General features: G+C 54.4%; 1 protein-coding gene across 1 annotated transcript; it reads right to left on the bottom strand.

The window, feature by feature from the left end:
* Nucleotides 1-337: 337 nt before the first annotated feature.
* ARMC5 (armadillo repeat containing 5) lies at nucleotides 338-7092 on the bottom strand. Its single transcript, XM_086771706.1, has 6 exons — nucleotides 6810-7092; nucleotides 5316-5423; nucleotides 4413-5226; nucleotides 3811-4289; nucleotides 3142-3274; nucleotides 338-2669 (listed from the first exon to the last, which is right to left on the bottom strand). Exons 1-6 carry the CDS (start codon nucleotides 7084-7086, stop codon nucleotides 1493-1495), a joined length of 2988 nt encoding a protein of 995 aa, XP_086627832.1. The 5' UTR covers nucleotides 7087-7092; the 3' UTR covers nucleotides 338-1492.
* Nucleotides 7093-25569: the final 18477 nt, after the last annotated feature.

Raw genomic sequence — 25569 nt, 5'->3', positions numbered from 1 at the left:
AAGGGTCCTCAAGGGGCCCGTGGGGGGGCCCCAGCTCCCAGGCCTCACTGTCGTCCACGTCACCAACGTCAACATCGTCAACATCATCTTCGTCACCAACGTCAACGTCGTCACCATCATCAACATCATCTTCGTCAACATCGTCATCAACATCATCTTCATCACCAACGTCAACGTCGTCACCGTCATCAACGTCGTCATCGTCATCAACGTCGTCACCAACGTCAATGTCAATGTCGTCACTGTCACCAACATCATCTTCGTCACCAACGTCAACGTCAACATCGTAAGCATCATCATCGTTGTTGTCAATGTCATCAACATCAATGTCGTCATCATAGTCATCGCCATCATTGTCAATGTCATCATTGCCATCAATGTCATCGGCATCATCGTCATAAACATCATCTTCGTTATCAATGCCGTCATCATCATCATCAACGTCGTCATCGTCATCAATGTCAACGTCATCGGCATCATCATCAACGTCATCGTCAACAGAAGCCTCCCCATCTCACCGAGGGCCCCAAGGTCCTCACGGGGGTCCCCAAATCATGATGGGGCGGGGCTTCCCATCATCCCAGCCTCGTCTTCATCGCCAAGACAGGCCTCCACACACAGAAGAGTGCCCCCCCCCCCCCGGTCCTCGCGGGGCCGCCCCACCTCATCTTCGTCCTAAAACCCGGCCCCAGGTCCTCCTCATCCTCGCCTGAGGGCTCTCCCGAGCCGCTACAGACCTTCAGGGCAGCCCCGAGGCCACCGGGTCTTCTCGAGGTCTTGGAGAGGCCCCTCCACTTCTGTGTTCTTCCCTAAGGGGTCCCCAGCACCCACGAGGGGTCCCCAAGAAGGTCCACCATGCCCCTCCAAGCCCACAAAGCCCTCCCCAAGGTGTCCCCCATCTCCTCGAGGTCCCTCAAAGTGTTCCCAAGACCTCAGAGAGATCTCCTGACCTCTTCACCCCTCCCCATCTCCATCCAGGGGGTCCCCAACACCCAGAGGGGTCCCCCAGGGTGTCCCCAACACCCATGAAGTGGTCCCCAAGGTCCTAGAAAGGTCCTTGACCTCCAGGTCCTCCTCATCTTCACCCAAGGGGCCCCCAACACCCACTCAAGGGTCCCCAAGGTCCTGCTGGGGGTCCCTGAAGGTCCTAGAAAGGTCCTTGACCTCCAGGTCCTCCACGTCTTCACCCAAGGGGCCCCCAACACCCATGCAGGGCTCCCCAAGGTCCTAGAGAGGTCCCAGACCTTCATGTCCTCCACATGTTCACCCAGGGGGCCCCCCAACACCCACTCAGTGGTCCCCAAGGTCCTGCTGGGGGGTCCCTGAAGGCCCTAGAGAGGCTCCTGACCTCCAGGTCCTCCTCGTCTTCACCCAAGGGGCCCCCAGCCCCCACGCAGGAGCTCCCAAAGGTCCTAGAGAGGTTCCCAACCTCCACGTGCTCCTCATCTTCACCCAACGGCTCCCCAAGGTCCTGCTGGGGGTCCCCAATGTCCTAGAGAGGCCCCTCGACCTCCAAGTCCTCCACGTCTTCCCCCAGGGGGTCCCCAGCGCCCGTGGAGGGGTCCCCGAAGGGGCCCGCCCCGTCCCCGAGGTCCTCGTCGGGGATCCCAAAGTCGTCGTCGTCCTCCTCCTCCTCCTCCTCCTCGTCCGGGTCCCCACTGGCATCCCCGGGGGGGCGCAGCAGGGGGTCACCCCCGCCCCACGGCTCCCCCATCTCCAGCTGGGTCCCGCCCCACGGCGCCACAGCGGCCATCAGAGCCCGGGCCAGGCGAGGGGGGCAACGGGCCGAGCGGGCCACCCCGACCAAACGGGGGGCCACGTTCTGGGGTGTCCCCCCCAAAATAGCCCGGGCGGCCCGGGCAGCCAGCGGGGCGCAACCCCAACGCTCGGCCAAGGCCCAGAGGGCGCCGGGTGAGGCGGCGGCGACGGCGGCGGCCGCCGCGCCCTCGAAACCCTCCACCAGGTAACGGCGGGCCAGGGCCACGGCGGCGCCAGCGGTGGCGGGGGCGACGGGGGGGGACAGCAGGGGACAGGCGTCGGCGGGGGGCCCGCGGCAGCCGTGCACGAAGTGGAGGAGGAGGAGGAGGGGGCGGCGGGGGGCGCAACGCAAGGCGACGGCCGCCTGGCGAGATTCGGCAAAGGCGCCGCCCAACATGGCCCCCAAAACGGGGGAGCCCCGCGCCAGGGCCGCCCGCGCCGCCGGCACCCCGGGGCACGCACCGTCGGGGAGGAGGAGGAGGTCGTGGGGGGCGCGGGTGTAGGGGCAGGCGGGGGACCCCCCGCGTCCCCCCGCCGCCACCGCGTCGGCGTCCCCGTGTCCCCGGGCGTCTTCAGTGTCTCCGTGCGGGGGTCCCTGGGCGTCGCCCTCCGCCTCTCCCCACGGCTCCTCGGCGTCGCCGCGCTCCTGCGGGTCCCCGCCCCCCCCGTCACCGGGAGCGCCCGCCGGCCGGCGGGACGGCCCCGACCGCGCCCCCGCAGCGCGTACCTGTGCATCGGCACGTCCCGGTGCGTCCTCGGCGCGTCCCCGCAGCAGGGCGATGGCGTCGGCGGCGTAGAGGGCGAAGGCTGGGGGGGGCTCGTAGGGGGAGATGGGGCCACGGGCCACCGCCGAGAGCAGCAGGGCCACCGCGCCGCCGCCCCACAGCAGCCCCCGCGCCGGGGACGCCGGCCTGCGCGCGCCAAGGACAGGCGTCAGGTCGGCGTAGGCGACGCCAGCGCGGCGGCAACGCCAACGCCGTAGGTGACGGCAACGTCATGGGTCATGGCAACGTCATGGGTCAACGCGACGCCAACATCACGGGTCATGGCAACATCATGGGTCACGGCAACGTGATGCCAACGCCGTAGGCGACGCCAACGTCATGGGTCACGGCAACGTGACGCCAATGTCATGGGTCAACGCGACGCCACGCCAACGCCGTAGGTGACGCCAACGTCATGGGTCAATGCGCCGCCAAGGTCATGGGTCACGGCAACACGACGCCAACGCCGTAGGTGATGCCAACATCATGGGTCATGGGTCAACGCGACGCCAACGTCATGGGTCAACGCGACGCCAACGTCATGGGTCAACGCGACGCGACGCCAACGCCGTGGGTCACGGCCACGTGACGCCCCCAGCCCCCGCGGGCGCGCACGTACCTGGCGAGCAGCGGCAGCGCGGTGGCGCAGGCCAGGCGGGCGGGGGGTGCGCCGCAGCGCAGCATGTGCGTCAGCACCCCCACGCCGAAGGGCGCCGCCGCCGCCACCCCCAGGTTGCGCAGGAGCCCCTCTCCTGCAACGGGGACGGGTGGAGGGGGGACGATGGGGACACGCGAGAGGCTTTCGGGGGTCCCGCCTCCTCCCCCTGCCCCGTGGCGTCACCCTGCGAGACCCGGGACCCCCAAGAGCCCCCATGGACCCCTAAACACCCCCCCAGGGACCCCCAAGGCACCCCAAAAGCCACCAGGGACCCCCAAAAGCCCCCCCAGGGAGAACTGGGGACCCCCAAAGCTCCCCCAGGGACCCCCAAAGCCACTCCAGGGACAACTGGGGACCCCCACAGCCCCCCAGGGACCCCCAAGGCCACTCCACCGACAACTGGGGACCCCCAAAGCCCCCACCAGGGACCCCCAAAGCCTCTTCAGGGACAACTGGGGACCCCCAAAGCCACTTCAGGGACAACTGGGGACCCCCAAAGCCCCCCAGGGACCCCCAAAGCCGCCCAGGGACAACCAGGGACCCCCAAAGCTCCCCCAGGGATAACTGGGGACCCTCAAAGACCACTCAGGACCCCCCGAGGACCTCCAGCAGCCCCCCCCCCCAACTCACCCAGCTCCCTGAGGCGCGCCTGGCGGGGGTGCGGCGGCGGAGGGGGGGCGGCCGGGCGCCTGGGTGCCCCCGGTCGCGAAAGCTCCTCGGCCTGGGGCGGCGGGAGGCCGAGGACCAGCCAGGAGCGGAGCAGGGAGGGGACGTAGGCCCGGACGAGCGCCCCCAAAAACGCCGGGTGCCCTGTCAGGCGCTGCAGCAGGCGGGCGGCACGGGGGGCCGGGGCCGGGACCCCCGTCAGGTAACGCAGGAGCCCCGAAACGACGGGGGCGGTGGCCAAGGCGCGGCTGGGCTCGTCGGCGGCCGCCAAGCGCCCCAGGAGGAGGAGAGCGGGGGTTTCGGGGAGCCAGGGGTCCCCCTCGCCCACCCCCCGCGGCAGGGCTAAAGCCCCCATGGGGGGCAGGCGGCGGCGGGGAGGCGGCGAGGGGCAGCAGCGGGCGGGGGGCGGTGGCGGGGAGGCCGATTCGGAGAGGAGCCAGGACCTGGGAGGGAGGGGGAGGGGGGGAAGAAACGAGGTGGGGGGGGGTGGGGGGAGGCGGTTCGCCGGCCCCAAAACCACGGGGACCCCAAAAAGCCCCCCCCCCAATTCAGGGTCCCCCACTCACTTGAGCCCTCGCAAAGTGCCGGCGGCCGCCCTGTCGGCGGGGAGATCGCAAGATGCGGCGGCTTCGTCGTCGTCGTCTTCATCCTCTTCCTCCTCCTCTTCCTCCTTCTTCTCCTCCTCCTCGGCCCGCGCCCGCAGCACGTCGGCGAGGAGGGGGACGAGCCCCCCCCCTTCCAAAACGGCCAAAGCTTCCCGGTCGTAAGCGAAAGCGGCCAAAGCCAGGAGGACGCGGGGACGCCAGGGACGGGCGCGGGGTTCGGCCAGGAGGCGCGGGAGCAGGGCCAAACCTCCGGCCTCCCGCACCCGCGCCCGGTTCACGGCCTCGCGGCACAGCAGGCAGAGCGCCCGCACCGCCGCGGCGGCGGAGCCGGAGCCGGCCGCGTCGGGCGAAGCCAAAGCCCTCCTCACCTCTTCCGTCACCGCTTCCACCGCCCCGGCGGCGCCCAGGGCGGGTCGCAGCGCCGCGCGGCGGCAGGCGTTGGCGATGGCGCCCAGGGCGGGTTGGCGCCGGTCGTTTTTGGTGTGACGGGCCAGCGCGGCCAGGGCGGGGAGGGCGGGGGCCACGTCGTCGTCGGCGGCGGCGGCGGGGGGGCCGTCGGTCAGACCCCGCAGGGCGCGGGCCAGGGCGGGGCAGGCGGGGTGGGCGAGGGGGAGGGAAGCCAAACGCGAAGCCAGGGCGCGGACGGCGCCGGCGCGGCCCAGGGCGCGGCGAGGGGCGGGCGCGGAGCCCAGGATGCGCAGGGCGCGGGCGGCGCTGTGCAGGCATTCGGGGGTCCCGCAGGAGGCGGCCAGGGAGACCAGCAGCGGCCCGGCACCTGCGGGGCAGGGGAGAGGGTGAGGGGATCCCCCGAAAATTGAGGGATCCCAAAGCGGGCGGACGTGGACACGGGGGGGTCCCGCTCACCGGCGTCCAGGACGTCGCGGGCGCCGTCGGGCTCCAGCGCCAGGTTGGCCAAGGCGCGAGCCGCCCGGTTCCGGACGCTTTCGGGTCCCGGCGAGGAGAGCAGGGTCACTGCGGGGGCAGAGGGCAAAGGTCAGCGGGAGGGGCAGGGCGGGGGTCGGGGTGAACCAGTCCTGGCCCAGTCCCAGTATGTGGGGGAACCGGGCTGGCCCATTCCCAGCATGGGGGGGGGGGACCGGGCTGGCCCATTCCCAACACGGGGGGGGGAACCAGGCTGGCCCATTCCCAACACGGGGGGGGGGGGGGGGGGGGAACCAGGCTGGCCCATTCCCAACACGGGGGGGAACCGGGCTGGCCCGTTCTCAGCATGGGGGGGGGAACCGGGCTGGCCCACTCCCAGCATGGGGGGGGGGCTGAGCTCTCCCATTCCCAACACGGGGGGGAACCGGGCTGGCCCATTCCCGGCATGGGGAGGGGGGAACCGGGCTGGCCCATTCTCAGCACGGGGGCGGGGGGGGAACCGGGCTCTCCCATTCCCAGCATGGGGGCGGGGGGGGCTCTCCCATTCCCAGCATGGGGGGGGGGTCTGGGCTCTCCCATTCCCTGCATGGGGGGGGGGGTCTGGGCTCTCCCATTCCCTGCATGGGGGGGGGGGGTCTGGGCTCTCCCATTCCCTGCATGGGGGGGGGTGGTCTGGGCTCTCCCATTCCCTGCATGGGGGGGGGGGGTCTGGGCTCTCCCATTCCCTGCATGGGGGGGGGGGGGGGTCTGGGCTCTCCCATTCCCTGCATGGGGGGGGGGGGGGTCTGGGCTCTCCCATTCCCTGCATGGGGGGGGGGGGGTCTGGGCTCTCCCATTCCCTGCATGGGGGGGGGGGGGGGGGTCTGGGCTCTCCCATTCCCTGCATGGGGGGGGGGGGGGGGTCTGGGCTCTCCCATTCCCTGCATGGGAGGGGGGGGGGTCTGGGCTCTCCCATTCCCTGCATGGGGGGGGGGGGGGGTCTGGGCTCTCCCATTCCCTGCATGGGAGGGGGGGGGGGTCTGGGCTCTCCCATTCCCTGCATGGGAGGGGGGGGGGGGTCTGGGCTCTCCCATTCCCTGCATGGGGGGGGGGGGGGGGGGTCTGGGCTCTCCCATTCCCTGCATGGGGGGGGGGGGGGTCTGGGCTCTCCCATTCCCTGCATGGGGGGGGGGGGTCTGGGCTCTCCCATTCCCTGCATGGGGGGGGGGGGGTCTGGGCTCTCCCATTCCCTGCATGGGGGGGGGGGGGTCTGGGCTCTCCCATTCCCAGCACGGGGGGGGGGGGGGTCTGGGCTCTCCCATTCCCAGCATAGGGAGGGCTTCTGGGCTCTCCCATTCCCAGCATAGGGGGGGCTTCTGGGCTCTCCCATTCCCAGCACGGGGGGGGGGGGTCTGGGATCTCCCATTCCCAGCATGGGGGGCGAGGCGGGGGCCGTCCCGTTCCCTCCCCCGAGCAGCTCCCGCCGCCGGCACTCACCGAGGCGTGGGACCCCGCCGAGGCGCCGGGCCTGCCGCCGGCAGCCGGGCTCGGTGCAGCAATTCCCCAGGACGCTGAGAGCCAGGTCGAGGGTGCGGCGAGGCCGCTCAGGCCCCAGCAGTTCCAGCAGCGGCCCCAACCCCCCCCTCTCCCGGAACCGAGCGGCTCCTCCCGGCCGCCGGGTGTGGCGGGTCCGTAACGCCAGCAACGCCCGGGCCAAGCCCGGCTCGGCCGCCGCCCGCACGGCCTCCACGCACCAGCCCAGCGGCTCCGACATGGCGGCTGCGGCCGGGCCTGGGCCCCGGCACCGGCCCCGGCGGGGAAGACAACGGTGGCCGGGAGGGAGGCGGCCGCGGGGGACGATGGGAAATGGAGTCCGGACGCCTGGGCGCGGAAAAGCGGACGAGGGGCGGGAGCTGCGCATGCGCCAAGGCGCCTCCCACTTCGCGCATGCGTAGCGATGCCGTGTCGCCGCGCCGCTCCCAGCTGCCCGAAGACGGGCACTGCGGGCCGGGGTCCGCGCATGCGCAGTGGCCGCCGTCCCTTCGCCCTGCTGCGCATCCCAATTTTAACTTTATTTTGTTGTTTTCCCCGTAATTTCTCTTTTTTTTTTTTTTCCTTCTCTGTGCCTCTGCCTTCCCCTCTTTCTCTCTCTCCTTCCTTCCTTCCTCCCTCTTCGGTTTTAAAACATTTTATTTGAGCCTAAACAGGTGCAACACTCGAGAGACGTAAAAATATAAACCGGGATTTTGTAGAACGAGCGCAAAAAGGCAGAGTCTGAATAAAAATTTATACATGTAAATGTACAGAAGTGTAAACGTTCCAGTCAAAATGGGTGTTTTATACAAAAAAAACCCCCCGCATAAATAAAAAACAAAAGCCCCGGCATGCTGCTGTGGCACGAAAAGAGAAATTTGGAGCTGGGCTGGGAGAGGAGCTGGCTCCTGGGAGGGGTTGCTAATTACCCCACAGCTGGGAGGAGCAGCATTCCTTTAGGAAGGCTATATGCTCTCTTACAGAGCCAAAATCCCACCTGGGGGCATTTATACCCCCTGAAGGACCCGAAAAAAGGCTTTGAGCCCTTACATCCCTCTTTGGGACCCCCTCTTAGTGCCTCCGAGCCCTTACAGTTCCATTTGGTGACGTTTCGGTACGTATGGGTGTACGTGTGGGAACATTTTGGTGTTCGTTTTGGAATATTCTGCTGTTAGTTGGGGGACACAGCTGGGCTGGGTTCCCAATCTGCCCCCAGGTGGGACAGTTCACCCAATGAACCCAGTGCTGTTCCTCCCCAGGTGACCCCCTGCTAAATATTTAAGGGAGGAGGGGGGGGTTGGAGGTTCCTGGGACATGGGACAAGGCTGAGTTTGAGGATCTGCTGTGAGTATTCTAGCACAACAAAGGGGATAATTTTTTTTTTCCTGTTTTTGGATTTTGCTGGTTGGTTTTTCACCTCTATGTGGTTTAATGCATTTGTGATTTTTAAAATTTATTTTGGGGAGGGGGCGGGGTGAGGTGGCGGTAAAGAAGGGAGTCCAAGTGGTTTAGAAAAGCCCGGAGCCCCGATGTCTGTGGTGCTGTAGATGCGCTGCCAGTGGCCGGTGAGGAGCAGCAAGAGCTTGACTGGCTGGCACTTTTGGTGTGGGAGCAATTGTCCGACGTTCATGATTTTTCAGGGTTTTTTTACGGGGGGGCCTGTTCTTGCACTTGGCGTTGCACATCATCCCCACATCACACTGCCCTAGAAAAAGTCTCAAGAAATGTGAGGGATAGGATCTCCCTTTCCCATGCCTAGGGGTCAGGCCTTGGCCCTCTGGCTTAATATAACACACCCAGGTTTACTCAGAATCTGTTCCACCTTTACATTGCTATTCCCTGTCATCTCTGCCTCCAGGTTTCTGCTCTCACCAGCCCCAGGGAGGCTTTGTCAGTAATGTCCCTCAGGGGGACCCATTAAGGCTCCAAGAAACTTTGGAGTTTGCATCTGACTTTGACTTCTGGAGAGGTTTCCTCAACTTCCTTGCAGTATCTGAGATTCATGGACTCGGCCCCAAACCCACCAGAGAGGTCATTACAATGCCTTGGGTTGGTCCTCTGCTGCTGAGCTGCTCCAGGCTCCTGGGACGCAGGGAGCTCACGGCAAGGAGACAGAATGGCAGAGAGACAGCTCTGCCTAGGAGCAGCTGCTCTGCCAAGCGCAGCAGGGCTGAGGGCTCTGCTGCAGGCAGTGAGTGGGGACAGGCAGGGCAGAGAGAGGTTAAAAGCAGCCTGGGCTCAGAGCTCACTGGAGGAGAAACCTTCACAGCCCACTGCACACTAAGTCTCTGGCTGCAGGGCAATGAACAGGAGCTTCCTGGAGGGGTCTCGTCCAGCTGCCACAGCCCACAGAGATCCCTCTCCAGTGTAGAGGAGGAGGAGGAGATGCTCCAGAGCAGGGATTCCCTGCTGCACGGCCAGAGGGACAAGGCACGATGGCTGCCTTCTCCCAGGGACGGCTGCAGGGTGTGAATGTGTGTGTGCAGGCAGGGGTGCCCAGGGCTGTCCTTCAGAGCAGGGTCCCTGCGCCCCAGGGGCTGTGTGCTGGGGCAGGGACTCTGCCTCTGCCAGGCTCAGCACTCAGCCGGCCCGGGGAGCTCCCCATAGCACTGGGGAAGAAGCTCCAGGTGGAAAGAGGGACCTTTAGCACAGTCCCTCTGCTGTTGAGAGAGTTCTGTGTTGGTCCAGGCTGCTCACAGCTCCAGGTCACTGCTAGAAATTGCCAGAAACAGCTTTTCAAGAATCACATCAGGGCAGAGGTTACCTGGAAGCAAAGGTGCTTTCTGAAGTCTCTGCTTTCAGTTTCTTGCTGTGTTTGTGGGGGAAAAGAGCAACGGAGCTGTCAGGTTTGCACAGGACACGGAGACTGCTACAACATTGGACTGAAAGGGCCGTAGGTCTGTGAGGAGGCTGATAATGTCCCTTCACCTCTTCCATTGCCTGCTGAAAGCCACATCACTTGTGTGGTATTACTGTGGTTCGTCTCAGCTGTTCTTCAGCCTGTGCCAACACAGAGATGCTCCCTGGCCTTGCCACCCTGGGCAGAAGCACTGGGACATTTCTCCTTTTTTCTCCACCTGCCCCTGCTGCTGCTTTTGTTTTCGGGCTCTCTGGGGATGGGGGTTCAGCAGCTCAGCCACTGACCCTGCAGGCCTTGCCGTGCAGATGTAGCCATGGAAGCAAGGTGCCCAAGCCCTCTTCTGGCCTGTGGGTCTCTGGGCAATGCAGTCCAGAGGGTGGGGATGAAGCTGGCACTTTTTGCCAGACACCCCATGTCGTAGTTCAGCGCCAATCGGGACCAGACTACGCAGTCTCTCTCTCACTCCCCTCACCCTCCGAGAGAATAGGGAGAGATAATATAAGGAAAAACAGCTTGAAATTTGAGATAAGGACAGGGAGAGATCCTTAAAGTTACCGTTATGGGCAAAACAGACTCGACTTGGGGAAAACTATTCATTTATTACTACAAACAGCAAGATAATGAGACAGAGAACAAGATAACCTCCCTCCACCCCTCCCTCTTCCCAAGCTTAACATTATCTCTACTACCTTCCCCCCCCCGAGTGGCACAGGAGGGGGAAGAGGGAATGGGGGTTGCAATCAGTTCATCACGCGTTGTTTCACGCTGCTGCTTCAAGTTTGGGGGAAGAACTCCTCACATTCCTCCCCTGCTCCATCGTGGGGTCCCTCCCACGGGCCACAGTCCTTCCTGAAACTGCTCCGGTGTGGGTCATCTCTTCCACGGGTGCAGTCCCTCTAGAGCAGCTGTCCCAGCGGGCCCTCCACGGGGCACAGCCTCCTTCAGGCCTCCACCTGCTCCGGCGTGGGGTCCTCCACGAGCTGCAGGTGGATCTCTGCCCCTCCGTGGACCTCCATGGGCTGCAGGGGGACAACCTGCTCCACCATGGTCGTCACCACAGGCTGCAGAGGAATCTTGGCCAGAAGCCATATTACTCCTCCCCCTCCTTCTTCACTGACCTTGGCGTCTGCAGCTGTTCCTCACAACAGGCTGGCAGATGTCTCTCAGGTTCTTTTTACATCTTATTCACTTCTCATCTCCTCTCCACTTCTTGCAGCCGGGCCAGCGGCCACCTGGCAAGAGGCCAGAGCGTGAGGCCTGCAAGGCCCATGAGGCCTGCGCCTCTGTCCCCGCTCAGCTTCTTCACATCTTCTCTTCTCTCTTTTTTTTTTTCTGTTTTCCCCTTCTTAAATATGTTATCGCAGAGGCGTTATCACGGGACATTCTGCTACCAATTGGCTCGGACTTGGCCACCAGCAGGTCTGCCCTAGGCCCGGCCGAATCCACTGAACAAAGGGGAGCGACTTCTAGCAGTTTCCTACAGAAGCTGCCACCTTAGCCCCCCCCCCCCCCCCCAAACAAAACCACAACACCCCATCTTCAAGAGATCAGAAAGCTCACAGATCTTTATTGAGGGGAGTTTTACTGGGGAGGGGAGTTTTAAATTGGATTCCTGTGCTCTCAGCAGTATCCAAATTTCTTTTGAAGGGAACAGCTGGGTGTGATCGTCCTCCAGATTAAAGAGGTGCAGGCCCAGGGCAGCTGGGAGAAAGTCTGATGGACTCACTGTCCACTAAGGGTCTGCCTGTTTGCAGCCCAGCTCTCAATGTAGCACTTGTAGCAGAACAGAAAATTCAAGGCTGTCTGCCTTCAAAAAGTAAAACAAACATAACCAACTGCCCACAGCTCTGCTCTGCAGTAGGGTGAGTTGGGAGGGACAATGCTGAAATGTCATTGGTTTCATGAGGGGATTTAAACAGAGATCACTGCTGGTTCCTACCTGCCTGTTGGTGCACAGCAGCACTGACTCCTCAGGAGCCCACAGCAGAACCCTCTGCTTCCCATTGCACCCTCAGCCAGCAGAACCCAGAGCTCAGCCAGGGAGCTGCACGAAGGTCTTTCTGGAAGGACAGAGGCTGGGGGAATGATGGTTCCTTGAAAAATGGAGTCAGTTTTGCTTAGTGAACTCTGTCCTGACCCTTCACTGTCTTATCTTGCTTTGATAGACACCCAAGCCCAGAGGAAGCAAATGTCCAACAGCAGCTCCATCACCGAGTTCCTGCTCCTGGCATTCACAGACACACGGGGGCTGCAGCTCTTGCACTTCTGGCTCTTCATGGACATCTACCTGGCTGCCCTCCTGGGAAACGGCCTCATCGTCACTGCCATAGCCTGCGACCACTGCATCCACAACCCCATGTACTTCTTCCTCCTCAACCTCTCCATCATTGACTCTGGCCTTATTTCCACCACTGTTCCCAAATCCATGGCCAATTCCCTCTGGGACATCAGGGCCATCTCCTACTTGGGATGCACTGCACAGGCCTTTTTATTTATCTTCTTGATCTCAGCAGAGTATTTTCTCCTCACCATCATGGCCTATGACTGCTACATTGCCATCTGCAGACCCCTGCACTACAGGACCCTCCTGGACAGCAGAGCTTGTGTCCACATGGCAGCAGCTGCCTGGGGCAGTGGGTTTCTCAATGCTCTGCTGCACACTGCTAATACATTTTCACTGCCGCTCTGCCAGGGCAATGCTGTGGACCAGTTCTTCTGTGAAATCCCCCAGATCCTCAAGCTCCGCTGCTCAGATACCTACATCAGAGAAGCTGGGGTACTTGTGGTCAGTGTCTTGCTTGCATTTGGCTGTTTTGTTTTCATTGTTGTGTCCTATGTGCAGATCTTCAGGGCCGTGCTGACGATCACCTCTGTGCAGGGACGGCACAAAGCCTTTTCCACGTGCCTTCCTCACCTGGCTGGGCAGGGCTGGCTCTTCCCCCAGCACAGGTGTTGAGACCAGCAGGAGGATGGAGATGGCCACAGAGCAAAAACACCCACAAACTGGTGTGAGTGGCCAGTGCTAGAAACATCTGACAAAGGGGGCTGGGTGGTTACGGGTGCCCTGGGGCACCTTCTTGGACTCTCCATGCTACCAAGGGAACGGACCAGCCTCCTCTTTCCCGCACTTGCCTGTCTCAGCTGCCTTCCAGGAGACTGGGCTCTGCACCACACACCCACTGCAGCGTGTCCTCACCCTGCATGGTCAAACATCTATGTGAACATTGGTGTTGTCCTGTGCTATGTGACACCTGGGCCCTTGGCTCCTGAATCCCTTCTGCCTGCTGGGGCTGGGCCCCAAGCTCCAGAGGAGATCTGAGAGATGAGAGTAGGGGCAAATGACTACATTCCAGCTGCTTTACGTATGGAATGAGCCCAGTTCCTTATGTACATTGGGTTTACCAGAGAGAAAAAAGAGGTCTCAAGATTAAGAAGTTGTATGAACAATACATAATTACAATTCATATTATCACAACTTTGAAGAACAAATACAAAATTAAAAAAAAGAACAAAATATAGACTGGGATTTTATTGCATTCTTGGGAGTTACATTTAGATGGTGAGTTGTTGTGGTTTTGTTTAGTGAGGGGGGGGCTAAGGTGGCAGCTTCTGTAGGAAACTGCTAGAAGTCGCTCCCCTTTGTTCAGTGGACTTGGCCGGGCCTAGGGCAGACCCGCTGCTGGCCAAGGCCAAGCCAATTGGTAGCAGAATGTCCCGTGATAACGCCTCTGCGATAACGTATTTAAGAAGGGGAAAACAGAAAAAAAAGGGGAGAAAAGGAGATGTGAAGAAGCTGAGTGGGGGCAGAGGCGCAGAGGGGGAGGCGCAGGCCTCATGGGCCTTCCGGGCCTCACCCTCTGGCCTCTTGCCAGGCAGCCGACTGGGCCCAACTCGGCCCGGCCTGGCTGCAAGAAGTGGAGACGAAATGAGATGGATGATGTGAAGACATTCTGAGAGGCATCTGCCAGCCTGTTGTGAAGAACTTTTCTTGTGAGAGGAGAGGAATGGCTGCAGACGCCAAGGTCAGTTCAGAAGGAGGGGGAGGAGTAATGCGGCTCCTGGCCAAGATTCCCCTGCAGCCTGTGGTGACGACCATGGTGGGGCAGGCTGTGCCCCTGCAGCCCATGGAGGTCCACGGAGGAGCAGAGATGCACTTGGAGCCCATGAAGGATCCCGTACTGGGGGAGGTGGATGCCTGAAGGCAGCTGTGGCCCATGGAGGGCCCGCTGGGACAGCTGTTCTGGAGAGACTGCACCCCGTGGAAGAGATGACCCACACCGGAGCAGTTTCACGAAGGACTGTGGTGTACGGGTGGGACCCCACAACAGAGCAGGGGAGGAATGTGAGGAGTTCTTCCCCGACCATGAAGCAGCAGCGTAAAACAACGTGTGATGGACTGACCACAACCCCCATTCCCTCTTCCCTCCTGTGCCGCTCGGAAGGGGAAGGTGGTAGAGATAATGTTAAGCTTGGGAAGAGGGAGGGGTGGAGGGAGGTTATCTTGTTCTCTGTCTCATTCTCCTGCTGTTTGTAGTAATAAATGAATAGTTTTCCCCAAGTCGAGTCTGTTTTGCCCGTGATGGTAACTTTAAGGATTTTCTCCCTGTCCTTATATCAAACCTCGAGCCGTTTTTCTTTTCCTTATATTATCTCTCCCTATTCTCTCGGAGGGTGGGGGGAGTGAGAGAGAGACTGCATAGTCTGGTCCCGATCGGGGCTGAACTGCAACAGTTATTTTGGCGCCCTATGTGGGCCTGGAGGAATTTGAGATAAGGATTGAGTTTAATTGGGAGCAGTAAAGGGCAAAACAGGGATTGAACTTGACAAAAGAGCAAAATGATTAGGGGAAATTTATGTTCTGATTGTGGTTGCAGGCTCTCTTGCCAGCTAACCTACCCCACACGCACTGAAGCCCCGCTCCGGGGAAAGCAGGGCATCACACGGATACCGTCAAGCCAAGCCTTCAATTTAATGCTGCACAATACAGGGTGCACAGGGTGCACGCGAACGCACCCGCCCCCTGCGCCCATGGACCCATCCACGCCCGCCACGCACCTTCCCCTGCACTCGTGGACTTATCTGCGCCCAGCACGCGAATCGCCACGGACCGCCCCTCCAGCGTACATGCAGCCCTTCTAACATTACCTCACAATTCCCCCCCTCTATGCTAAATCATCCTGGTCTAATGGCTGGTACCCTGGGGCGGGTGCCGCCATAACATAGTTGATCATGGATAGTCGCCTAGTGACCCCTCAATGATAGCATGTAAGAAACGTAACAATAACAGAAACAAACAAAGCATTATCAAAGCAACTGCTAGGATCGTCAGACCTATAGACACAATATTTCTTAGCCATCTTGGTAAACCGAACAGGTCTGGAGACCACCCCCAGTCCTTTAGGGCTTTGACATTGAACACTGACTGAGTAGCATGCGCATGCGTCTTCTCTGAGGCCGAGGAGGTGTTCTTGCTGAAGTCCAAACAGCAGTAACCCTGGAGACCTAGGACTCCCTCTAGGTCGCTACAAGCGATGCCAGGCTTCGCAAAGGCATAATCTAATGCCATCTTCATTTGTGTCAGTCCTTCGTCGTGTGCTGCTAAAGCAGTCGCCAGTTCAGATATGGCGAGGGCTGTGCGGTTGGCATTCCCAAGAGCCCAACAGGCCACGCGCTCTGCAAACCTGAGCAGAGTCGGCGCAGTTCGTGAACCGCTCCCAGAAATTAGTCGTTATCACTGGCATTGGAAGACTCACAATCAGGATCAATCCCACCAGGGTGAGCTGGAGAGTGCCGCGCCGCTCGGTCACCCTGCCGATCCTCCAGCCACGGCTGTACCAACCGGGCCAGGATCCATCAGGTCCCCGCACCTGTGGAGATACAAGCATACCCTTGTCCCCATATTAGCAGATCAGCGGGACCTTCCCAACGTGGGTTTTCTGGCAGGCGGTACCGGACCTTTGGGAGTGCCTTTCCCCCAAACAGTGGCTGACGCGAGGGAAACGGATTCAGCCAAGGATATATGATTCAGTACTACAAGCGCTTTATCGACTAAGACCTCTGGCGAACCCCTCTCTCCCCCCTCTCTTAAGCACGTTAGCTGTGCGCCCTGTTGTAGTATTCTCTGTATCATTTTGTAGGCAGGTGACCAAACATGAAATATTAATTATTATACCTAGTATGGTGCCTAGTATCACAATTCCGATTTTAGCCAAGGATAGCAACCACACACAAGCTTAGCCAATAAAGTTACTGATCACATGTTATACATATTCATGACTGTTAAGCAAAACTAAGTTTCACTACCTTCTAGTAATTTTCTACTACGGCATTCTTCTACTATTACAGACATAACAACTCCAGTAACTTTCTTATCTACAAGGCCAGTGACTAGGTTTTTTTTTGCAAGTCTCTGTTGAAACAAGCCATAAATTCTGCTAACAATGTCTTGTCTCTTAAAGCTTCCCTTCTCATTCCATGGCTTTCTTCCAGCGAGCATGATTGTATCCCTCTCCCAAGGTCAGTTTGCTTTCACTGGCACCGTACTGGCTTGAGAAATACCCACATCTCCCCTTCTTTGTTTATGAGAAGAGACTTGTTCCAACGCTTTATCTATTAAAGTCTGAACATATTTCAACACACACGGAATACAGATCAAAATACATATATAAAAGGAATGAATAAACATCCTACAGCTATTAGTAACAAGCTTATATCAATCCACCAAAAAGATTTCTGAATATATCAAAACCATCACTTTGTTGCAGTTTTTGTACTCCTTTTTGCAAGTTTTGAATACTTTGTGAATAGATTCCGAATAATCAGATTCATGCAGCAAAGCCCATCAAAATCCTGACAACCATGATTTTGTGCTAATAATAAAAAAATCTATTGCTGATCTGTTCTGTGACCAACCCGACTGCGCCAAAGACATTGCTGAGCAAGAGGATGACGATCAGCGGGGTCAGAGCAGAGAAAGGAGGCAGGCACAGCACCTTCAGGGTGCCCCCTATTGTTAATAGAGTGTGCTCCGGGTCCATCCTCTCTCCTCCGCTCCGAGCCACCTCTGTTTATGTCCTCAGCAGATTCAGTGAAAGAGTACTGACCAGACGTTGCTGCATGCATGGCCAGCACATGCAACAAGGCCTGTCAAATATGTGCTCTGCAGGCTAGCAGCGGTTCTGGTTTGTAAACTAGCTTAGTGTATAGAATCTACATCAGTTAACAGTGTTAATAGTACCGATGCAGTTGCGTTTGTTTGCTTAGCAAGCCAACAGCCCAATTTATTTGGCGTAGCTAACTCCTGGGCACTTGCCACATCAGGCGTAAAGATTGAAGCAGCAATAATTTCACCTGGTTTCCAAAACTCTATATTGTCTTGGCAATCAGATTCAAAGCTATGTGCACTTTGTTTAGGTCTTTTATGTTGTCTGGATTTTGATATGTGCTCGCATGATTACACCATGCTGTATCGTTGCAATGTATAGGTCTTAAAGCATTTACAATCACTACCCGTCTAGTAACATTTGCTCCTGAATAGTTAAAGAAAAAAAAAAAGACAGAAGTCCATCTTTACGGATCCCAAAAGTTCCATCTCTTGTAGTTCAGCACTCGGCACTCACAGCTGCTGTTGTTTTACACAGGATTGCCGTCCTACCACTATCTGGCAGATTGACCAAGCATGTTCTGAAAGGCTTATTTGCAGATGATACAGACAGACAAATGGCGCCCCGCCCCGTGGCACCAGCCATACTTACCCACACGTTTGTTCTTTCCATGACTGATGTCTGTGGAGCTGGCACACAGCTTGTTAACAATCTGACGAACGCAAGGCAGCTTGGAGCGCTGGTTCCGTGCCCTGCTCTTTGTTTTTAGCAGCCTCCAAGTCTGCCCGGCAGCCCGGTGCTCCAGGACGCAGCCGACCCACCGTACGTTCCCTGCCGAACCAACGAGCGTGGCTCCTGGAATGACTTGGCAGTCGTTCCAGTGACACGGAGAGGGGATCGGAGGCTGCAAGCTCCAGAGCAGACTCGCTGCTCGGACTTATGTGCGTGACTGAATAAACACTCGCTGTCTCCTTTGACTTCATGGCTGCGTTTCTGCTCCCTTTGCCCGGGGCCATGGGAGGTGAGGAGCCCAGGGGAGGAGGTGATGCAGTGTGGGGGTCAGGCGATGGCCCCCAGTTCCTGCCGGGCTCCAGCTGTGGGCTGGGGCTGGAGGAGCCCCAGGTGCGGGCAGTGAGGGTGGTGGAGACGGCCCCTCCCTGTAAAGGGGTGGGTGCTGCTGGAGGGGCTGGTGCTGCCCTGCCCCGGGTGGCCGTGGAGGGGCCAGTGCGAGCCATGGGAGGACTTACTGGCTGTGGACAGGAGCTGCTGCAGCGGGAAGCTGGAGAGGCTGGTGAAAGGTAAGGAAGAAAAAAACAAATGCCGTCTGACTGGTATCGGCCTCCTGCTGCAGCCCAGAGGGAGCCTCCCTCTCCAGGTGAGGAAGAATTCCTCTTCGTGGCCGGCGGCAGGCCAGACTGGCAACATGCACCGCAGGGTCTGTATGCAACCGAAAGCGCAGGACAGGCACGTGTGTGCGCGTGAGGCTGTGTGTCCTCAAAGCCTACTGTAAGAGTGTAAGACGCCAATCTGTTCTCTTAAGTGGATGACAGTGAAGTGACCAGAGGTACAGCGGAGGAAGGGAGGGTGGGGTGAGAGAGAGAGAGAGAAAAACTCATCCAAACCGTCAAATTCTCGCAGCAGAGCTGAGAGCAGGAGAAGCAATGGGTCCTGGACCAGCAGCGTTGTTTCATCCCTCTTCTGCATCCTCATCCCCCTGTTACATGACATAAACATTGAAAATTAAATATCAATATGAGGTGATTCTTGCTAACTATAGAACTGTAGTCACATAGGTTAAATCTTCATAAAATTCGTTTGTTCCTAAAGGGAGTGGGACCCTAGAGATCTTATAATACGCATTTGTTAGAAGCTAGCCTAGCATATCTTTAATACAATGGTAAGTCCCAAACACCCCCAAACACCACCTGCAGAAATAGGCCCTGAGCCGTCACTTTGGAGCCAGGAAAATCAAGCAGCACCGCGACCTGTTCTCAAGACCAGATATGGAGATTTCAAGGAGGAGTTTGACCAGCGAATTCGAGGAGGGGGCGTTTTGACGACCACCAAGACCACCAAAAGACCCTCGACTCAAAAGACTGGGCATGCGCGAGTGGGTAGGGAAATGATGTAATGGTTTCTCAGAAAATTTATGTTTATGCATATTATTTCTTGGAATTTAATGAATATGTATAATTAATGTGTATTTAACCCGTGCTGCTGATCAAATGGGTGCGCACGCTAGGTGGAGCGATCCCCCGTGTGCCCAGCGCTGCAATAAAGAAGTGCCTGCTTCTTAACTTCTCATTGCTGTTAAGGAGTTTTATTCCGGATTTCGGTAACAGTTTTGGCGACCCAGATGGGACCTTGCGAGTGAGACTGAACGAGATCGAGTGTTGATCGAACTCCAGCCGGCACCGAGGTATTCTCGTGGAGACCCATCGCTCTCGACTCACAAAGCTCCTCGCAACGTTCCCTGGAGAAAAGGGTAAGGCACTTCTTCTTTGAAATCTGTCTGCTCTGGATAGCCTGCCCGTAAGGCGCGGCGAAAGCTTCGCAGGGTTGGGGCTTAGAGGGTACCCGTTTGGTTTGGAAGCCTAGGCGTCTGCCCGTAAGTCATAAGCGAAAGCTATTGCTGGGTTGGACATTTGTGTATTTGGGACAGTTGTCATTTGCATTTGTTTGGTTTTTGTATTTGGGACAATTGTCATTTGCATTTATCTGGTATTTGGCATTTAGTCTAAATTGTTTAAGAGTAAGAGTATGGGGAGTATTGGTAAGATTTGTACATAGCTTGGAAAGGGGCCCCAGGGTGTTTTAGAAGTGATTTACAAGCTGCTAATTGTTGCTTCAGTGCGTTTTGTTTTGTTTTGTTTTGTTTTGTTTTTAAGGCTGTATGCATGTGTTGCAGTGTAGGGACTTGAATGATATACAGTATTGCATTTGGGGTTTTAAACTTTTCTTGGTGACGGGATTGACTTTGTTTGTAGAACAGTGTTATTGTCTTTTTGGTACCAAAAACTCCTTTGTGAAATATGGGAAAACACATATCTTCTATGTCTACCTCAATGGTAGGGGAAATATTAATGAAGTCTCCACTGGGATGTGTTCTTAAACATTGGGAGGATATAAGGGGAGACCCAGTAACTAGAAAAAAAAAAAATTGATCCAATATTTTACAGTTGATGTTATCTTGTAGAAGGGAAGGAAAGTGAGATGTGGTCCCCGATGTTGATTTGTTCTTTACTTTGGGAAATCATCCCAAGTGGCAGAAAGATTGCAGATACGTCCCCAAGGATCCGATGGTTTTGGCATTAAAAAAAAAAAAAAAAAAAAAAAGGTTGAAAAGATCCTGGCTTGTAGTATAGAAAGTGATGTTTAAAATGTGGAACTGAAGAGGAAAACATAGAATTCATGTGTTAAATTTCTGTATTATCTTTATGTGTGGTCTGGAAGTGTTGATGCAGGTTTAACAAATGAAACAGTAGAAAAAGGGGCCAGAACACCGAACCCCCGGTGGGAGCTGTAGAGTGGGACAGTTGAATTATGAGGGTTTCAGTCCTATTGCAGGGAGAACTGGAAGCTGACAAGACCAGATAGAACAAGGAGCGGCTCAAGCCTTGCCCCCCCTACCACTTCGACAAGCAGTAGGGGAACAAACCGGGGATGAGGTCGGGGTGTGGTAGAGGAATGGATAAAATAACTGCAGTAGGAGAGAGATTGGGAATATCAGTGTGCAAAGTGTGAAGCATGGTGGCACTGGAAAAATGAATGTCCTTATTCTGAAAAAGAAACAAAAAACTGGCAGCACAGCAGATGCCTTTGTCAGAGGTGCAAAGAGGACTGGGGGAGAATTCCCCAGCAGAACCCCTGGTTACAATCCAGCTGGGGACCCAAACCATGGATTTTCTATTTTGATACTGGAGCTATTCATTTTAAGTACTGGTAGAAGAAAATTGAGTAAAAAGCATGTAGACAAAATTGGTGCCACAGGGAAAGCTGAAAATAATTTTTTCATTCAATCCTTAACTTTAAGGTGGGTAAAAATGGGGAACTGGCTAATTTTTATACATGCCAGAGTGTCCTGTTGCCTTAGTGGGGAGAGATTTATTGAGCAAATTGAAAGCACAAATTAATTTTTAAAACTGTGACATTCAATTAAATATACCCTAATCAAAAGCCAGAGAGGCAAGAATTTTTATGTTGCAGACAACTTCAGAGCCATATGAAATCCCTCAAGAAGTGGACAATGCAGTAACCCTTTGGTGTGGGCTGGCGAAGTTCCCGGACATTCAAAAGCAGCAGAACCGGTAAAGATTTTTCTAAAGGAGAGCACCAAACTGGTAAGACAAAACCAGTACCCTTTAAAATTAGAAGCTAGAAGAGGCCTTGAGAAAATGATTGAAAATTTTTAAAAAAAATATCGACTATTAGTCGAATGTGAATCAGAATTCAATACTCCCATTTTACCTGTGAAAAAGCCAGAAAGTGAGGAATATAGGTTAGTACAAGATTTTAATAGCAATAAATTTAATAGTTCAAGATATTCACCCCTTAGTGGCAAACCTGTATCCTTGTTGACAGCTTTAAAAGAAAATCACAAGTGGTTCACTGTATTGAACTTATAGGATGCCTTTTTCTGTATTCTTCTTGACAAAAATAGTCAGGCATATTTTGCCTTTGAACTGCAAAATCCCACAACTGGGCAGAAGACTCAGCTCACCTGGGCAGTGCTACCTCAAGGATTTAAAAATAGCCCAATGATCTTTGGAAATCAATTGGCTAAGGAATTAGAAACATGCAAAATAATTTATCCTGAAAGACTGGTGTTGCAATATGTAGATGATATTTTAATAGCCACAGAAACCAGAGAAGAATATTTCAACTTGACTACTAACCTGCTAAATTTCTTGGGCCAAAGTGATAACAGATTTTCCAAGAAGAAAGCACAGATTGGAAAAGAGACTGTCATGTATTTGGGATTTGAAATCACACAGGGACAAAGACAACTGGGAAATGAGAGAAAAGAGGCAATTTGCCAAATGCCGGAGCCAAAAGGAGCTAAGGAGCTGCAAACATTTCTGGGAATGGCTGGCTGGTGTCACCTGTGGATTAAAGGAATTGAAGGAGGGACCCCTTGTGTGAGAACCTGAAGCTCGAAAGGCATTCCAGAATGTAAAGGTAGCTCTGATGTTCACTCCTGCTCTAGGGTTGCCCGATTTAACCAAACCCTTTGAACTGTTTGTTCATGAAAGACAACATTCGGCCCTCAGAAGAATGCTTTCTCAGAAAAATGGAGAATGAAGAAGACCGGTTGGTTATTTCTCCAAACAATTGGACAATGTTAGCTAAGGATGACCAGGTTGTCTATGGGCTGTAGCAGCAACTGTCCTCCTGACTTAAGAAGCTTGTAAGCTGACAACGGGACACCCAAGAACAGCTTATGTACCGCATATGGTACTTTCTGTTCTGGAACAGAAAGGAGGACACTGGTTATCCCCAAGCAGGATGCTCAAACATCAAATTGTCCTGTTGGAACAAGATGATGTCAAATCAAAAACAACTACAACAATAAATCCTGCCATCTTTTTAAGTTCAATAGAAGAAGAAGTTCTAAGTCATGACTGTCTACAGACCATCAAACAAGTTTATTCCAGCAGAAGTAACAGAAGAGTGAACATACCTGACCCAGAATTCGAGATATGTACTGATGGAAGCAGCCTCGTGAGAAATGGAAGAAGATTGGCTGGATATACAATAACAATAACAAACTCTGTTATTGATGCAAAGCCGCTCTCAGTGAACACCTCAGCACAAAAGGCGGAATTGATAACTAGCCCTCATAAAAGCCCTAAAATGGACAGAACATAAAAAGTGAATATATGGACTGATTTAAAGTATGCTTTTGGAGTAGTACATGCCCATGGAGCCACATGGAAAGAAAGAGGAATGCTGACAGCACAAGGAACATCCATGAAACACCAAGAAGAAATTCTGCAATTGCTCCAAGTGGTGCAGAAACCCAAAGAAGTTGCAATAATGCACTGCAAAGCCCACCAATTTGGGAATTTCCCAGTGAATATTGGAAATAAATTAGTCAATAAAAAGGCAAAGGAGAGAGCAGAAAAAGGCATCATGACAATAATACCAGTTAAAGAAGTGAAATTTGAGCAACAAACCCCAAACTACAGTAAGGTTGATTTGGAATTAGCTAAATCAATTCAAATAAATATGAAAAATGATCATTAGTCCTAAAAATCAAGTTGTGGTCTCACCACAATCAAAGCTAAAAGCATAGAAAAATTCATTGGGAAACAGAGGCAATGATCAGTGATTTAAGAAGACAGGTGATTAGTGTTAGGATGATAAAGCTAATAAAATCAGTAACAAAAAGTGTGAAACTTGTTTAAAGAATAACCCGAGAAATATTAAATAACCACCCCCAGGAACCATATATATGGGAAACTTGCCTGAAAATTATTGGCAGATTGATTTTTCAGAATTGCCACAACAAAATGGATATAGATATCTATTGGTATTAGTAAATATGGCCAAAAGATTTTCTTTTCCTGTCGCACCAATAGGCAAGAGAAGTGGCTAAAAATATGTTAAAAGAAATAATATCATGGTTTGGAATCCCCAAAAGAATATAATCAAATAGAGGTCCTCATTTTGTGTCTGAAATTATTCAAATATTGAGGAAAATTCTGGGAATCAAATTGAATTTACACACTCCTTGAAGGCCACAATCTAATAGACAAGTAAAATTTGTCAGAAAATATCTTTAAAATGGCCTCATGCTCTTCCTTAAGCACTTCCGAGAATCAAGATTCAATCCAGATCTAGGACTAAAATTAGTCCATATGTTAATGTATGGAAAATCTTATCAGACTCTAACCCTTATTCAAAATGTGACTGCTACTGGGGATAATGAAATGGAATTGTATTTGATATCCCTTGGAAGAACTCTGATATGGATATGGAACTGCCACAGAGCCTCTTTCTTTAGATTCCCCAGTTCATCATTTTTAACCAGGAGATTATGTGTACCTGAAAATTTGGGAATCAGAAACTCTTCAATAAAAATGGAAAGAACCATATCAGGTGCTTCTAGCAATATATACAGCCCCTAAATTTGAAGATATTGATTCTTGGATTCATTATTTGAGAGTCAAGAAGCACAGCCTCCAAAACAGAAACAATGGATTTCTAAAGAAACATGTCATTTAAAGTTAACAGTCTCTCATTTTTAATGAATTAGACAAAATCATATCAAAAATAATGAAATCTATCAAAGGAATTTTATTAGTAATGTTAATAATACTTTTTGGTTTACTGATTATGGAGATTAGTTATAAGTAAATGAGACTTATTGAAAAAAAATTAAATAAGTCTCAAAGGGGGGAAATGTTACATGACATAAACATTGAAAATTAAATATCAATATGAGGTGATTCTTGCTAACTATAGAACTGTAGTCACATAGGTTAAATCTTCATAAAATTCGTTTGTTCCTAAAGGGAGTGGGACCCTAGAGATCTTATAATACGCATTTGTTAGAAGCTAGCCTAGCATATCTTTAATACAATGGTAAGTCCCAAACACCCCCAAACACCACCTGCAGAAACAGGCCCTGAGCCATCACTTTGGAGCCAGGAAAATCAAGCAGCACCGCGACCTGTTCTCAAGACCAGATATGGAGATTTCAAGGAGGAGTTTGACCAGCGAATTCGAGGAGGGGGCGTTTTGACGACCACCAAGACCACCAAAAGACCCTCGACTCAAAAGACTGGGCATGCGCGAGTGGGTAGGGAAATGATGTAATGGTTTCTCAGAAAATTTATGTTTATGCATATTATTTTTTGGAATTTAATGAATATGTATAATTAATGTGTATTTAACCCGTGCTGCTGATCAAATGGGTGCGCACGCTAGGTGGAGTGATCCCCCGTGCGCCCAGCGCTGCAATAAAGAAGTGCCTGCTTCTTAACTTCTCGTTGCTGTTAAGGAGTTTTATTCCGGATTTCGGTAACACCCCCTGCCTCTCCCTCTCTTTCTCTCACTGCTGTAGGTTTTTTTTACTTCCCTATACCTCTCCCTCTCTCTTTCTACCTCTTTGCTTTCTTTTTCTCTCTGCTGCCCATTTTTTTTCCATTTATCTGTCTGTCTTCCTATCACAACTTTCAAAATTTCTCCTCATCTGCCTTTTAGCCTTTCACAGTTCCCACCCCCCTATCTCTCTATGTCCAGGTCCATGTCCCTGATTTTTCAGTTCCTCTCTCTCTGCCCTGTGTCCTACACACACCTTTTCTTTCTTACATTAGATTAAGTTACTCCAGGTCCCTGTCCCTTTGTTTTAATTTCTTCCCTTTCTGTGCCATAGCCCGCTTTTGTCTGTATCATTCTCTCTGTGTCTGGCTCCCTTGGTCCCTCCCCTTAGCTCTTTGAGGTTTTTTGGTATTTCTCCGCACCCCCCCCCCCCTCGCAACCCCTGCCCTCCTGTCTCATGCCCGCACTCCCCCCTCCCCCCCTGCTCTGCTCCCCGTATTTGACCCTGCCCCCCGTAACCCCTCTGCCTGCAGACCCTGGGGTGATGCCTGCCCCCCACCACCCCCAAACTGAAACCTCCCACCTGCTTCCCTGCACCTCACTGCATCTCAGTTGTTTTAATTGATAATTTGCAATTGTTTTCAGTTTTATCACTTCTCTTTCTGGGCATTTATTGTTCTCTCCTTTCCTCACAAGGGGTATTGGTGGTGGTTTG

The sequence above is a fragment of the Chlamydotis macqueenii genome, unplaced genomic scaffold (genome assembly GCF_036417535.1).
Source record: "Chlamydotis macqueenii isolate bChlMac1 unplaced genomic scaffold, bChlMac1.mat HAP1_SCAFFOLD_301, whole genome shotgun sequence".
NCBI classification, from domain to species: Eukaryota; Metazoa; Chordata; class Aves; order Otidiformes; family Otididae; genus Chlamydotis; species Chlamydotis macqueenii.
Note: the sequence above shows the minus strand (reverse complement) of the source record. Positions and strands in the feature narration are given on the sequence as shown.

What these genes read in the sequence shown, in the direction of transcription:
- ARMC5 (XM_086771706.1), bottom strand. Translation starts at nt 7,086, where the DNA reads ATGTCGGAGCCGCTGGGCTGGTGCGTGGAGGCCGTGCGGGCGGCGGCC. An exon ending in CCGCGACGTCCTGGACGCCG is followed by an intron (nt 5,227 to 5,315) that starts GTGAGCGGGACC and finishes CCTGCCCCGCAG; the next exon opens with GTGCCGGGCCGCTGCTGGTC. An exon ending in GGCGCGCCTCAGGGAGCTGG is followed by an intron (nt 3,275 to 3,810) that starts GTGAGTTGGGGG and finishes TCCCCGTTGCAG; the next exon opens with GAGAGGGGCTCCTGCGCAAC.